The sequence below is a fragment of the Chiloscyllium punctatum genome, chromosome 8 (genome assembly GCF_047496795.1).
Source record: "Chiloscyllium punctatum isolate Juve2018m chromosome 8, sChiPun1.3, whole genome shotgun sequence".
In the NCBI taxonomy this organism is placed as follows: Eukaryota; Metazoa; Chordata; class Chondrichthyes; order Orectolobiformes; family Hemiscylliidae; genus Chiloscyllium; species Chiloscyllium punctatum.
Window position 1 is genome coordinate 14,765,635 of NC_092746.1, and position 16,444 is coordinate 14,782,078.

Consider the following 16,444-nt stretch of genomic DNA (forward strand, 5'->3'; position numbering starts at 1 on the left):
CTTGATCCCTGATTCTAGACAAAAACAGTTCTGTGGAAGGGTCACTGGGCCCAAAATGTTAACTATGATTTCTGTTAATATATCTCGCCAGACCTTCTGAGCTTTTCCAGCAACTTCTATTTTCGTCCCTGGTTCCCGACGCTGGATTTATTTAGTCAATGTGAAATGAAGAAGGCATTAGACAGGTGTGCGGAAGTGGGTCCTGCAGATGCTGGAGATTAGAGTCAAGATCAGGCAGCATCTGAAGAGCAGGAAAATCGAATTTTGGGCAAAAGCCCTTCACCAGGAATCAGGTGGCTATTGCCGGAAACGTCAATTTTCCTGCTCCACAGATGCTGCCTGACCTGCTGAGCTTTTCTAGCACCACTCTAAAGTAGACAAGTGTTTCACGGCAAAATAATCTCTGTGTTTATTTACAATACAAAAGATAAGTGTGACATAAGAAATATAAATAAATGCAATGAACAAGGAAATTGGCACAATCGACGTTACAGAAGACAGTAGTTAAATATACTATTAAATTACACACAGATTCATCACTATTAGAACATAAACAGCAGTTTTAGTCATAGAAACTTTAATCAGGCTTCCTACTGTTGGGGTCCCACATACTTTCACCACCTGCCTTCCCTTCCCTGATTGGAACTTTGGGGTTTCAGCTGATCACTGAGGAGAACAGTTTTAAAGTGTGCCCAGTTGCTGAGGTTCTTCCTGTCAGTTCTCTTAGTTCGGAACAGGTCCATGTCTGGAAGCCCTTGTTTCGATGGCGCTTGGTTGGCCTGCACCCTCTTGGATGTCCTTTGTTGCGATGATGTCCTCGATTTGACTTCCCAATTCAGCTTCTCTGTTTGGCCTCTGTGGTTCTTGGTTCCAAAGCTGCTTGTTGGGGTTGGAAGCCTGTGGGGAAGCTGTTTGTGCAGTAGCTTGTTGTTGGAAAGGGCTCTCCTCCAGGTCAGATCAGACCTAGTAGCTATACAGACCGTGAGCCCCATTAGCTCCTCTTAGACCTGTGTTACCATTGTGTTTCTGGTGTTCTCTTTGATGTCAATTGGTTTCCTGTTAGTTAAAGGTATGTGTGAATGTATTTTGATTAAAGTTGAATGTCCAGTATCTCTGGGGGTCCATACTGTCTGCATTGGGTAGCTCGAGGTGTAAAAGTTAGCTTTGGCCCAGAGTGTTGGGATTGGTTGACATTTCTCTTAGAGCGGAGGTTAAATTGGAATTAACAATAGCCCCAGACTGAAATCATTCTGGCTGTGTGTGTACTTGTTACAGCCTGAGCTCAGGACTTTAGATATTAGAAAAGTCCAGGGTCTTGTCCAGTATTTTAGATGGGGATTTTTACACAATCCTACAACTCATTTGGAGGAGGAGGTTCTACAAATATCCCCATCTTTAATGATGCAGAACCCAGCGCATCAGTGCAAAAGATAAAACTGAAGCATTCACAGCAATCTTCAGCTAGAAGTGCTGAGTGGATGATCCATTGCAGCCTCTTCCAGTGGTGCTCAGCATCACAGTTACCAGACTTCAGGCAATTTGATTCACACAACATCAAAAATCAATTGGAGGCACTGGATAGTGTAAAGGCTATGAGCTCTGCCAACATTCCCCAATTGTACCCCAGACTAGTGTTCCAGAACTTGCCCCCTAGCCAAGTTCTTACATTACAGCTGCAACACTGGCCTCTACCCAACAATATGGAAAATTGTCCAGCTATGTCCTGTACACAAAAAGCAGTACAAATGCAACCTAGCCAATTCGCATCTCATCAGTCTACTCTTGATCATCAAGAAAGTGGAGGTAGGTTTTATCAACAGTACTATCAAGCAGCACCTGCTCAGCAATAACCTACTCAGTGATGCCCAGTTTGAAGTATGCCAGAGCCACTCAGCTCCTGACCTCATTACAGCCTTGGCTCAAACATAGGCAAAGGGGAGGAAGATGTGGTGTACTGTTAACATCACTAGGCTACTAACCCAGAGGCCTGGGCTAAGCTTTGGGGACACAGGTCAAACCCCGTTGTGGCAGCATGTGAAATTTAAAAGAAACCTGGAAATTAAAATTAATTAGGTGGCACAGTGGCTGAGTGGTTAGCACTGCGGCCTCACAGTGCCAGGCATCCACATTTGACTCCAGCTTTAGATGACTGTCTGTGTGGAGTTTACACATTCTCCCCATGTCTTTGTGGGTTTCCTCTGGGGTGCTCTGGTTTCCTCCCACAGTCCAAAGATGTGCAGGTTAGGTGGATTTCGATATGTTAAATTCATAAAATCCATACAGTGTGGATACAGGCCATTTGGCCCAAGGAGTCCATACCGAACCCCTCTGAAGAGCATCCCACCCAGGCCCATCCTTGTAACCTTGCACTTCCCATGGCTAACACACCTAACTTACACACCCCTAAACACTGTGGGGAATTTCCCATGGCCAATCCACCTAACCTGTACATCTTTGGATTGTGGGAGGAAAGCAGAGCACCTGGAGGAAACCCACGCAGACACGGAGAGAATGTGCAAACTCCACACAGATAGTTACCTAAGGGTTGAATCAAAACTGGGTTCCTGGTGCTGTGAGGCAGTAGCACTAACCACTGAGCCACTGTGCTGCCCTTATTGCCCATTGTGTGCAGGAATGTGTAGGCTAGGTAGAGTAGCCATGGGAAATGCAGTGTTACAGGGATAGGATAAGGGGTTGGGTCTGAGTGGGATGCCTTCAGAGGGTCGGTGTGGAATCAATGGGCTGAATGGCCTGCTTCCCCAATATAGGAATTCAATGATTCTATGAAAAGAGGTGAGATGAGAGTGATAGACTTTGACATCAAGACTGCACTTGACAGATTGTGGCATCAAGGAGCTCTAGCAAAACTGGAATCAATTGATATCAGAGGCAAACTCTTTGTTTTCTTGGAGTCATACCTGACACATAGGAAGAGGTTTTGGTTGTTGGAGATTGGTCATTTCAGCTCCAGGACATCTTTGAAAGGAGTTGTTCAGGGTAGTGTCCTCGGCCCAATCACCGTCAAGCTGTTTCATCAATGACCTTTTCTCCATCATAAGGTCAGAAGTGGGGAAGTTTGCTGTTGATTTCATCATGGTCAACACTATTCATTATTGAAAATTGGGCTCAATATCGCTGTAATTTCTGTGTAAAACAATGGCTTTTTTGTTTACTTTCTAAAATAATCTACATAAAAGGGAAAATAATTGGTGAAGAGCTTTTTCTTCAAATAATCACCAGGCTAATTGTTGTACGAAGAAGACATTTTGCAGATATCTTCAACTGATGTTCCGAAGAAAGGTGACATTTGCCGTGATGACTTCATTTACCTGGCAAAGTTCCAATGGAAGTAGATCCTGACTCTTCAATAGCATCTGTACTGACTTTCTGTTTTAAATGTCACTTGCTGATCAATACTGAATAAATCAATCTATTTGTCACAATGTTTATCTGTTTATTGACTACTTGCATGCAGTGTTTTACTCTGCAGTGGCGTTCACACTAATCTGTTGAGCCTGTACAAGCGAGCACATACAAAAGATATCAATTTATGCATCCTTTCCCTGAATGCCAATAACTGAGCATGGAGTGGCAACCTACAAAACAAATTGTACAGATGCACACTGCAACAATTTACAAAATTGCCCTTATTTTAATATTGTCTTTGATCTCTGTGCTGAATAGATTCCTGCAATTATCTGTAATAACAGCTCTTTTTCTCTCCTTTGTGTTCATCTGTTTTGTTCATAGGTTTGGATAGACGCAGCTACACAGATATGTTTCTCACTTGGAGTGGGTTTTGGTGTACTAATAGCTTTTGCAAGCTACAACAAATTTAATAACAATTGTTACAGGTACGCTATGTAGCTAGCTTTAGTTTCTCTACGTGATGCCTGTAATACATGTTGGAGTATCCAAGAGCTTGCTTATAGATGGTTAGCTACTACTTAACGCCATCGGGGTCACTCTCTCTGATTATCTTATCAGGGTGCAGAATAGAATCATTCTCTGCTGATTTGGGCACTTTCTGTTACTTGTAAAATGAATGTTACATGGCCCAGTTTAACCTACACAGATTTTGAAAGGAGGAGGAGAATGTTTATTTGATTGCTTCTGCATATTGATCTTGCCCTAGATTAGAGTTGTTGGCAATTCCCCTGTTCATGCCCACCTGCTCAAAACAGCTCATTTTGTTTTATTACTGTTGCATACCATTTAGCATATATTCAAGGTATTGGATAACATGGTAGAACTTCTAATAATTTTTAAAAGTGAATTAGGAAATTCACTGCTTTGTAAAATTTGAAAACAATATTTATGTTTTGAAGGTACTCCTCTGTGTCTTGGTCTATCTGTCTTTCACCTTCTGACTCTACTGCTGTACTTTTTGCCACCCTAAAGCACTAATACTGCGCATTTTCCCTGCATCCCAGAAAATGCATCTTATGTTATTGTATTCATATGCCTGCTGTCTCCTCTTGTTTGGTCTAAGTCCCATTGCTGCTTACCTAAAATGGCTTAACGGTCTTCGCTTGCCTCTTTAGCTGGTCTGTCCATCAATTCCTGAGACTTTGACAAGCAAATATCCTCTTTCCTATCTTATCCGAGGAAAATAAGCTAGTGGTTTGAACCACTTAACATGCAACTCCAATTAGATAAGCACTTTAAAACAGCAAAATGCCAGTTGCTGCTATTTGTGTGTTTTGGATGGATTCGGCTGGGGATGGGTGGGTATTCGATAAGTGAGGCCTGAAGTCATGGCAACATGTCTGACAACAGTGGAGAGTGAAATTTGGCTGGTGGTCAACGACTGAGGTTACAAATTATACCTTTGGGAGAAAGTGTTTATGCAGCACTTAACCCAAAAGGAGAGGAAAACAGGAGAAGCTGAAGGGAGGGGATTAGAGGGAGTGGGGGAGCACGGTGAGAGCTGGAGCGAGAGCACCATTTGATCATAAAAGAGAGTGGAGGTCAGAAAGTATTTTTAATAGAAGGTTGGACAGCTGGCCCTATGGATAAATTAATAAGTACTTCATTAACCTTTGCCAGTTATTCATTGCAATCCAGCAAATCCAGTAAATTGGCACCCACTCAAGTATTTGGAATTGCTGAGAAAGTTAACATAAACAGACTGATTTGGGAGTCATGTACTATCATAGAGAGTCACATTTACATTAAAGAGTCGCAATGCGTTACACTTATAGCACCACCTACAATGGCAACACTGAAACTTTATTGGAAGAACACAACATTTTTGGGCATTTTAAAATATGTGTGTTAACAGAATCCTACAGCAAGATAATAAAGAAACTTCTGATATATCATGACTGTTACAAAGACATAATATTGTCATAGTCAAGTAAGACTGGATCCTATAAAGGACAATGCAATTAGTACACCCAAGTTTTTTATTGTCATCATGCTGCAGTTAACCTAGTAATGAAGAAGCTCAAGGCATTCATTTTAATGGAGATTATTATGTTCAAAATTGTTAAATCCAATGTTGACTTCGAAAGCACGTGGAACATCTTGCCTAGGGGCTATGTAGGCTCTGTTCTTTCGTGTGGTAACTTTTTAGACTCCACCAGCCATCTTTCAGGCCTATGGTAACTGAATTATGCCTTTGCTGTGGGCAAGACCTCAGACAACTTTGTCCTATAAAAGGAGGTGATGCTCAATGTGAATTAACACAGTAGCTGTGGTCATTTTATTTATGTTTTGAATATTTCAATAACACATGCACTACTTTAGTACTGTTATTTGATTTTGGATGAGGTTTTCATTGGCAGTGGCTTGGAAGGGAGGAGAAGGGGATGGCCACCTAGTTTGCACATTTGCATTTTGAAGTTGATATTTTTTGTGGCAATTAGAATGGATTTGATTTAATTCTTCATTCTCATATCAATCTGTCACTTTTTGAAATAGTTACAAATCAGTAAAGAAAGGTTAGATCTCATGGAATACAGGGAGAACTAGCCATTTGGATACAGAACTGGCTCAAAGGTAGAAGGCAGAGGGTGATGGTGGAGGGTTGTTTTTCAGACTGGAGGCCTGAGACCAGTGGAGTGCCACAAGGATCGGTGCTGGGCCCTCTACTTTTTGTCATTTACATAAATGATTTGGGTGCAAGCACAAGAGGTACAGTTAGTAAGTTTGCAGATGACACCAAAATTGGAGGTGTAGTGGACAGCAAAGATTACCTCAGATTACAACAGGATCTTGACCAGATGGGCCAATGGGCTGAGAAGTGGCAGATGGAGTTTAATTCAGATAAATGCAAGGTGCTGCATTTTGGGAAAGCAGATCTTAGCAGGACTTATACACTTAATGGCAAGGTCCTAGGGAGTGTTGCTGAACAAAGACCTTTGAGTGCAGGTTCATAGCTCCTTGAAAGTGGAGTCGCAGGTAGATAGGATAGTGAAGAAGGCATTTGGTATGCTTTCCTTTATTGGTCAGAGTATTGAGTACAGGTGTTGGGAGGTCATGTTGCGGCTGTACAGGACATCGGTTAGGCCACTGTTGGAATATTGCATGCAATTCTGGTCTCCTTCCTATCGGAAAGATGTTGTGAAACTTGAAAGGGTTCAGAAAAGATTTACAAGGATGTTGGAGGATCTAAGCTACAAGGAGAGGCTGAACAGGCTGGGGCTGTTTTCCCTGGAGCATCGGTGACCAGGGGAGACCTTATAGAGGTTTACAAAATTATGAGGGGCATGGATAGGATAAATAGACAAAATCTTTTCCCTGGGGTTGGGGAGTCCAGAACTAGAAAACATAGATTTAGGGTGAGAGGGGAAAGATATAAAAGAGATCTAAGGGGCAACTTTTTCACGCAGAGGGTGGTACATGTATGGAATGAGCTGCCAGAGGATGTGGTGGAGGCTGGTACAATTGCAACATTTAAGAGGCATTTAGATGGGTATATGAATAGGAAGGGTTTGGAGGGATATGGGCCGGGTGCTGGCAGGTGGGACTAGATTGGGTTGGGATATCTGGTCGGCATGGGCGGGTTGGACTGAAGGGTCTGTTTCCGTGCTGTACATCTCTATGACTCTATGACTCTAAATCTTCTCTAGGTGTAGGAATGGGATCCAACCCGCTTGTTCTTTTTTTATATATAGCCTTCTGACAAACCGATGTATTGTTTGCCCTGATGGGCATGTTCCACAGAGGTACTTCCAATGTCTGTGAATGTTTAAACATAGCAGGAGAATGTGTCTTTCCCACCACCACTGCCAATTAAGTGTTACGCATCATAAAGGACCTTGAATTTCTTTCATCCCTCCTAAGATTCAAATTGTGCCTGACTGTCCCTTTTATTTTTTAGGGATGCAATCGTTGCCAGTTCTGTCAACTCCGTGACAAGCTTCTTCTCGGGTTTTGTTGTCTTCTCTTTCTTGGGTTATATTTCAAAGCGACATGGAGTGGCTCTGGAGGATGTGGCCACTGGAGGTAAGGCCACAGAGCTGGTTTAGCCCACTCTGTCCCTTCATTTAAATAGCTGTGTGCAAAAAAAGTGCATGGGTCAGCGGTGAAGAACATCGCCTCTGTTGTAGGTGAAATATCCAATAAGGTTAATCTGCGACAATCTATTAATGAAATGACTTAGGATAAGGTCACAGTTGGCCACAACCACCTGATGAAGGAGCGTCGCTCCGAACGCTAGTGTGTTTCCAATTAAACCTGTTGGACTATAACCTGATGTTGTGTGATTTTTAACTTTGTCCACCCCAGTCCAACACCGGCTCCTCCAAGTCACAATTTATGGGTGATTGGATCCACCAATGTTTGTTTTAAGGAACTGTAATCTAGGAACATCAGAATTATTACACACCATTTTCCCATTTGCTGACTTAGTTTTATATTAAATTAATATATTTAGATTTTTTTTAAAAATTGCTATCATGGATTACAAGTCCGCACTGGGGTACAGAAGCATCAGGTGTGAGTCAAGACAGTGACAGCCAGTGTACTCCTCCACAGAGGAATCTGAAACTGAACATTGATATGAATAGAGTGTCAAAGTTAAATGATTATAAGCTGATCCATCAGCTATTTACCTCCACCAGGTTTTTCAGTATTTTTAAAAATTATTTTGTCGCTGGAGCTCCAGCACTGTCAGTGATGAACTACTGATCGCTAGCTATGACACTAAGAACTTATGTACAGAATAGCTACATGCATGATGTGGGACAAAAAAATCTTTATGTGTGCTTGTGTTAATTGCAACATTCAGAAAATGCTCACACAAATTTGGTGCTTTTAGGGGTTTATAGTTAATTTAGGTTTATAGTCAAATTCACTCTGGTACTCATTTTGAACTTTACTCCTTCACAAAGCAGCGCTGGAAACAGTCAAAGGGAAGTCTGGTACCAGTGTTGTTCAGTGTGACAGGAAAAGATGTGGAAACCAACCTGAAAATATGAGGAAGAATACCCTGAAGTTTGCTGAGTGTCAAATAACTGAGTGTCAAAAATATGCTTTTCCTAATTTGTTTGTGCTGAATTCATCAGTCAGCATCAAACACTCCTCAGCCCTAAAAAGACAAGGAAGCTTCTTTTACCTCAGTGGGACAAGATTACTTACAGTGTGGAAACAGGCCCTTCGGCCCAACAAGTCCACACCACCCCGCCGAAGCGCAACCCACCCATACCCTTACATCTACCCCTTACCTACACTACGGGCAATTTAGGATGGCCAATTCACCTGACCTGCACATCTTTGGACTGTGGGAGGAAACCGGAGCACCCAGAGGAAACCCACGCAGACACGGGGAGAACGTGCAAACTCCACACAGTCAGTCGCCTGAGGCGGGAATTGAACCCGGGTCTCTGGCGCTGTGAGGCAGCAGTGCTAACCACTGTGCCACCATGCCACCCACAAAGAGAGAGATTCCATCGATTTTTGCATGTAACAAAATTAGGAATCTGTTCATAAAGAATTAGTACATTATATTAAGCACAGATAATATTCAACACTGAATAACCTAGGCACTGTGAACACTGGAGAATCAGGCAGTTCAGATCAGACTTGTAAAGGAACCTGCTCAATTTTCTTTCTACTTACATGGATAGAGAAAAATCAGGCAGTCCCTCTCCAGGAGTGCAATGTGATCCTTTCTCAGTACTTCCAGGATTCCCAGAAAACCCAATGTCCCAGACCATACAGCAAGTTTACTCTCTCATGATATCCGTCCAAATATATTTGATACTAATTTCAGAAAACCAACTCCAAATGTATCAGTATGATACTTCCAATTTCCTGTAGTAACCATCTCACTCAGGGAGGCAACAAAGTTGGTCTCACGAGGCCAGCAAATTAATGTGAAAGGAGAAGTAACTGTGTACATGCTTAACCAGAATTCGCTTCTAACTACTGTAAGTTATCTTACATTGGTTTGCATCCATCTGTCAGAGAAAGATTTCATCCTGTTTTTCTTGATGAAATTCCAAGTCAAATTCCTCAAATAAAAGATTAGCATGCCAGCTCCTGTACCAGCTAGTACCCATGCAACACTTTTAATACTTATCAATATAAATATTTATCACAAGCTCTTGTAAGTGAAAAGCTATTTATATTTGCAGAAGCTGGATTGGTCTTCATCATTTACCCAGAAGCAATTGCCACTCTTCCTGGTTCATCAGTTTGGTCAGTCATCTTTTTCATCATGCTTCTGACATTGGGACTTGACAGCGCAGTGAGTGTGTTCAACTGTTATATTTTGATGGTTAATGAAACAAATAGATTGTATTTCTAACTTGAAATTATTTCTATGTCTGTCATCACCTGTTTTTCTCTGCTATTTAATCTAGCCCTGCAAATCTCCACATTATGATTAGATTAGATTACTTACAGTGTGGAAACAGGCCCTTCGGCCCAACAAATCCCTACCGACCCTCCGAAGAGCAACCCACCCAGACCCATTTCCCTACATTTACCCCTTCACCTAACACTTCAGGCAATTTAGCATGGCCAATTCACCTGACCTGCACATGTTTGGACTGTGGGAGGAAACTGAAGCACCCGGAGAAACTCACACAGACACAGGGAAAATGTGCAAACTCCACACAAACAGTCGCCTGAGGCGGGAATGAACCAAGGTCTCTGGTCCTGTGAGGCAGCAGTGCTAACCACTGTGCCACCGTGCCGTTATCTGGGCTCCTCCAATTTACCCTGTTGAACATCTCAAATATCAATCACTTGACCATTGGCTGTTGAGCCTTCCCCTGCCAAAATACTAAGATTAGATTCCCTACAATATGGAAACAGACCCTTTGGCCCAACAAGTCCACACTGACGCTCCAAAGAGTAACCCAGACCAACTCCCCTATATTTACTCCTGACTAATGCACATAACACTATAGGCAATTTAGCATGACCAATTCACCTAACCTGCACATCTTCAGGTTGTGGGAGGAAACCGGAACAAACCTACACAGACACGGGGCGAATGTGCAAACTCCACACAGACAGTCGCCAGAGGTGGGAATCAAACCTGGGTCCCTGGAACCTTGAGGCAGCAGCACTAACCACTGAGCCACCCTGTCATGCCAGAATTCCAGAATTTCCTTCCAAAAGCTTTCCACCCCTTTTCTCTCTCTTTGTTTCTTACGATGCTCCTTAAAACTTAACTCTTTGATGAGGTTTTTGTTTATATGTCCAAATCACAGAATCATAGTTTCATAGAATAGTTATACACAGAAAAAGGGTATTCAGCCTTCATGTAATACCATCTCTCATCAAGAGCAGAACTCCTAGTCTTTGCCCTGTAGCCCTGAAAATGTTCCCTGTTCTGGTATTTATTCAATTGTATTCAATTGTTTCAACCCACTCTGAGGCAATATATTACAGATGCCTCACTGAGTAAGAGCACGCATTCTCATTTTGCCATTGCCTGTTTAGCCAGTCACTTTAAATTGGCATTCACGACACTTCCACTAGTGGGAAATATTTCACCCTGTCTACTCCATTTGGACTTCTCATGAATTTGGTCACCTCTGTCAAGTCTTTTTCCAAGTTTCTCTTTTGTTAGGAATGCAGCGTAGTTCTCCGTTCTAGCTGCATAACCAAAGTCCCTCAACCCTGGAACTATTCCCGCAATGTCTGCTTTGGAACATTGATATCAAATTTTGTTTGACAACTCCCCTGTGAAGGAATTTAATTGCAATTTGTTGTCATTTTTATTTATGAATGCAATGAAGGCAAACCTAGCAGTGGTACCAGAGGGTCTGCAGCCCTCTTTTGACCTAAAAAGCAAAACAAATATAGAATTATGTAATTGAACTAAATGAGAAAATAGTCATGCATTTGTCTGCTGCAAATATTCAGTGAGCAGGTATTAGAACAACAGGTACTCTTTGGTAAAGGAAAAGGACTTGCCCAAAATTTCAACAGTTGAAACGCCATCTTTCTTGCAAGGAATTAAGGGATACAGGGAGAGTGCGGGTAAGTGGTGTTAAAATGCCCATCAGCCATGATTGAATGGCGGAGTGGACTCAATGGGCCGAATGGCCTTACTTCCACTCCTATTTCTTATGCTCTTATGATCTTACGTGCTGCCAAAATCAAACTGTTTTCATTTCGCACGTGCTTTTTATTCAGATAAGCTTTCAGTAAGGATTTCTGACCTTTGAAAACTTAATCACATTCTGACCACTTAGAAGATCGTAGACAATGTCTGACCAAAATATACAATACCATTTGGAAAAGCTTCTTGCCAGGAGACAGATTTGTGAAGTAACCACATTTTCTTTTCTTTTCTGAGGCATTGATGTGAAACTTATGGTAAGGTCAATGAGGAACTTAGAAGCACCCACTGTTATTAAAATAACTCAAAGACTTCCGGCATCCACATGTACAGTCAGTATACAATGCAAATTGTGTTATTGCTGCTCAGTGCTCTGTTGCCCCTCAAGTATCATAACAACAGTATTTCATTGAGAGACCTTCAAATGCACGAGGTGGCATCTTACTCACTACGGGGAGAAATTGGGACTGCATGGCTATTTTTATGTGCTACCTGCCTTTCTTGTGGAAAATTAACTTCAAAATGTGTATGCATGCTCCAACAAAGAGAGCACTGGGCAGCATCTAGGTTTGAGGATCTAATAACCGCAGATGGCACTCAGAACAAAGTGGTTATGATGCAATTTAGTGTGCAATACTAATCTAACACCAGAGCACCGTCCTTGGCACTGCTTTCCAACCTGTCGTAATCTTGCTGAACATAACAAGGTGTGTTTGGAGAAACCACATAAGGAGGTTAGAGAACGGGTCTAGAGTTCAACAAAAAAAACATTTTTTAAAAAAAACAAGTGAACTTTCAAAGCTGACTGTGTGAAATTACAAGCATCTGTGGAAATGCTATGGCCAAGAAAAATAAACAGTGAGATTTCATAGCTGACCTTTCAAAGGTCTCAATATCGGAACTGCTCACAGCTGGGAATGTCAGGATTGCAGAGGTCTATCAGCTAAGTGTTTGGTTAGCCTGGTCAGTAAGTTCGGGTTTCATTGTTTTAACTGCAGTCACGAAGACGTCCAGAGCTAGCCTCAATGTCAACGGCAGCAGGATGTTCCATTGCTGAATTTGTATCTTCCTGCTCTGCAGGGAACGAAAACACACAGTAAGCCTCCTACTAGAAACCCATACCATTTCAAGAGGCGAAGCAACGTGGCTCTTGGAGTAGTGGGGAAGGGTCCTCATGAGTCACATGGCCTGTAATACTGGCAGGGTGGCTGTCTTTTTAGCCCCTTTGTTTTCAGCTGGAGATCTTAAGGGTCAAGAAGCCTGTGCCAGGCTATCTGCTCCAACTCACGATTAGTTCGGAGGCATGGTGTTTCACTTCTTGAATGTATACATGCATTGGATGGGACTTGAGCAGACATGCTTTCTCCAGGAAGAGTCTACTCTCTTTTAGCTCCATCGGTGAGGGTGAGCCCATTCTTCACGGGGGAGATTTCAGTTGTAACCTCAAGGTGGGACCGAGGAGCTACCCAGAAGAGCTCCACGTTGGTGGGAACGTTGAGGGACTTGGTTAAAACTTTGACTTGGTAGACATCTCGCAAAATCTCTATCCAGATTCCACTGCCATCACTGTTTGTGAGGCTTGAGCTTGGAATGTTCAGAGTTGACCATGTCTTCATTTCCAGGGCATGCGCCTCCTGTGCTCTGAAGGTCTCCATGTGGCAGGTGCCATTTTCTGATCACAACCTGGTCTGGGCGTAGTTTGTTTCGTTCGGCACCAGGGTGAGGTTGGCACACTGGCACTTTAACATCCTGCGGCTGGGTGACCAGCAGTTCTGGAATTTGTTTTGTCACTTCTGGACCGGCCTGAGAAGGAAGCAGGTGTCTTCCCCTCCCTCGGGGTTATGATGGGATGTGAGCAAGACTCACTTCTGTGTCTTCAATCAGCAGTATGTATGGGGGTCGGCAAAGAGGCAGAAATCCAGAATCAAGGAGTTGGAGAGGGAGGTGTTTGATCTGGAGCCACATCTCAGTCAGCCCGAAGTGGACCCGGTCCTGCGGGGCATGTACGAAGAGGAGAAACCCATGCTCCATGACCTGCAGATCATCTGGTCCCGGGTGTGTACATGAGATCGTGCATCCGGTTCCTTTCAACCGGCGATCCCCCTTCTACTCACTGGAGAAAAGGCATGGGGTCCACCAGCAGCTCTTTGTGCTACTGGCCAACGATGAATTCCTTGTCTTGGACCTAGAAGGCACTGTTATGGAGCTCTCTTTGTCCAGATCCATCCAGTGAGGAATCCGGCAGAGTTCTGTGGGAGGACCTGCCACAGGTCAGCCCAGAGGCTCAACACCCCTCTGAGATTCGAGGAGCTGGCCAGTACCCTCGACTGTCTTTCCAGGAGCAGGTCCCCCACGGCTGATGGCGGACGTTTCAGGGCATTCTGGGACGTGCTGGTGGGGGTGACTATGCGAGGGTCCTGGATGAATGTGTCGTGACTGGAGAGATAGCCCTGCACCAAGAAAGGGGTATCATCACTCTGTTGCCTAAGAGGGGGTCTCTCTGTTTGTTAAAGAATTGGCGTCCAGTTTCCCCCCTCAGCACGAACTACAAAGTCTTTCCCAGGGCACTTTCACCTTGGCACCGTGTTAACCACATGAACCACTCAGACCATTCCTACAGCATCCATGATAAAATCTACCTGGTCTGGGACGTGATGTGTTATGTCTACAGGGCTGGCCTGTTGAGTGCCTTTCCCTCCCTCGATCAGGAAAAGGCATTCGACAGAGAGGATCATGAGTATCTGCTCCGGACTCTGTGAACTTTCAGGTTCTACAGCACTTTGTCGCCTGGATCCGACTTCTATACGCTGCTGCGGAGTGCCTAGTGAAGGTTAATGAATGGATCCCTGATGGCACTCCTGCGCTTTGGGAGAGGAGTGCGTCAAGGCTGCCCCCTGTCCGGCCAGTTTTATTCTCCCTCTCTAGAGCCTTTCCTGCGCTGCTTGTGGAAGTGGCTTTCAGGTTTGGCTCTGCAGCGGGGTCAGGCCTGGAGGAAGTTCTTCTGGCATAAGCCAGCACCATGCTCTTGATGTTCTCAGGCCCAGCTGACCTGCGGAGGATGCACGAGTACAAGAAGGTGTACTATGTGGCATCCACCACAAGTATCAACTGGAGCAAGTGTTTGGGGCTTCTGGTCAGTCCATGGCAGATCGAGCCCTGCTGGAGGAGCTCTGATGCTTCACATGGAACACCATTCACCACCTCTACCCAGGAGTCCACCTTTTTGCCCTGCTGAGAAACCCTGACCAGCAAATTGGCACAAGTTGCACGCTGGACAGCACGCTGGACAGGATTGCTCCAAGTGTTGTCCTACAGGGCATGAAATCTGGTCATAAACCAGATGGTAATCACCATGTTGTGGTACTGGCTGGTTACTTTGGTCAGTCCCACTGGTTTTGTTACTACCATCTGGAAAAGGTTCAGAGTTCTTTGGGGACAAGGGGCAACACTGGTTTGCCTCTGAGGTTCTGAGACTCTCACTTGAGGCTCTGGTGTGCACTCACACCCAGGTGGAAACTCTCTGCCTTCAGACCCTGCATTGAAACCTTTACATCGAGGCTCCCCCAAGGTGGTGCACCCTGATGACATATTCGTTCCGTCAGGTGTCTGGCCTCCGTTCTTGTTCATGGAGTGGTCCCAGCCTTGGTCCATTTTCCAGGAATTGCCTGTCTTCTATATGGACTTGATCACCGTCTGGGCCAAAGGCAGCTTGCACCAGAGCTCTTCCCCCACTGGTAGTGGATCTCGTCAGGGAGCCGCTGCTCAGGTGCAGATTCCTCCTCGGGTGCAGTCTGCCCGGCCAAGGGAGGGGAGGACTCAGGGTGCAGGGCTGACCAGAGTTGGGGATATGCTGGATGCCAGCGGAGCGAGCTGGATAACAGTTGATTGCGAGAGCATGGATCCATCTCGGGTTCGTGACCTGAGCCATTCAGCCCCGACACCTCGCGAGTACTCCAGGCTGCTTCGGCATGTGGTGGGCTTCTGGATGGACTGACCCTGTCCACCTGGATCTCGACAGTTGCTCCGTGCCACAGACCGCCCCCTGTTACATGGTGCCCCACAATCTAAGTCACCTCAGGGATATCCTCCCGGTGCACTTTCAGGCGGGACAGAGGTGTTATTTGTCCGGGTTGATGCTGCGCACTCTCCACTGCTGTGCCTTCACCTGCCATCCAGACACGCCTTGGTGTAACGTTTTGCCCTCCAGCAGCGGAGATCCCCCAGTGGAGAGCTCTCTATGAAGAGGTCCTCTCCTCTTGCATCAGGAATCTGAGATGGAGAATGCTGCACTCCGCGGGCACACCGTGTAAACAATGAATGAGCAAGTTTGCCGGGTGCCAGACCACAGGCACATTCTGTGGCCTAGATGAGATGGTCTTCCACTGAAATGTCCAATGTGTTTGTCTGCAGCCCCTTTTTTAGTTTTTGTTTGACAGAGCTGCTGTTAAAACCTTGGTTGCACTTCAGCCCCACACTCCTGATCTGCGGGCACCTGGTGTGGGGAGGGCGTGGGCAAGACTATAAGCCCTCTCATGGCTTTGCTCCTGGACCTGGCCAAGATGGCCATCAACAGGTCCAGACATCGAGCCGAAGAGGGACTCTTCGTTCCTGACAGCCTCTCTTCTGCAGTTACATTCATGCTTGGGTGATTCCGGACAGTGGGCACGTGGTGCTCACAGGCAGAGTTGAGGCCTTCTGAGATCACTTGGTGCACTCCAGCCCCTGCAGCACCATCAGCCTGGATAATGATATTCTGATTTAGTTAATTGTCTATAGCGTAAGTTTCTATTTTGCCTTTTGAGTTCACATTTGTTTTAGGTTTGGTATCTTGGGATAAGACTGTGTCTCATTTTCCCTTTGTTCCGATTTTGGACCCCTTGGAAGAGCCAAGGCAGCTTCCATTTTAATTCTATACTA

At 44.6% G+C, this 16,444-nt stretch overlaps 1 protein-coding gene across 1 annotated transcript in view; it reads left to right on the plus strand.

The window, feature by feature from the left end:
* The window catches only part of slc6a3 (solute carrier family 6 member 3), a 109,636-nt gene that overhangs the window by 54,513 nt on the left and 38,679 nt on the right, over window positions 1–16,444 (plus strand). Inside the window, exons 7-9 of the mRNA XM_072574938.1 lie at window positions 3,751–3,854; window positions 7,328–7,452; window positions 9,585–9,697. Coding sequence (XP_072431039.1) covers window positions 3,751–3,854; window positions 7,328–7,452; window positions 9,585–9,697 — 342 coding nt within the window. The remainder of the gene's footprint in view (window positions 1–3,750; window positions 3,855–7,327; window positions 7,453–9,584; window positions 9,698–16,444) is intronic.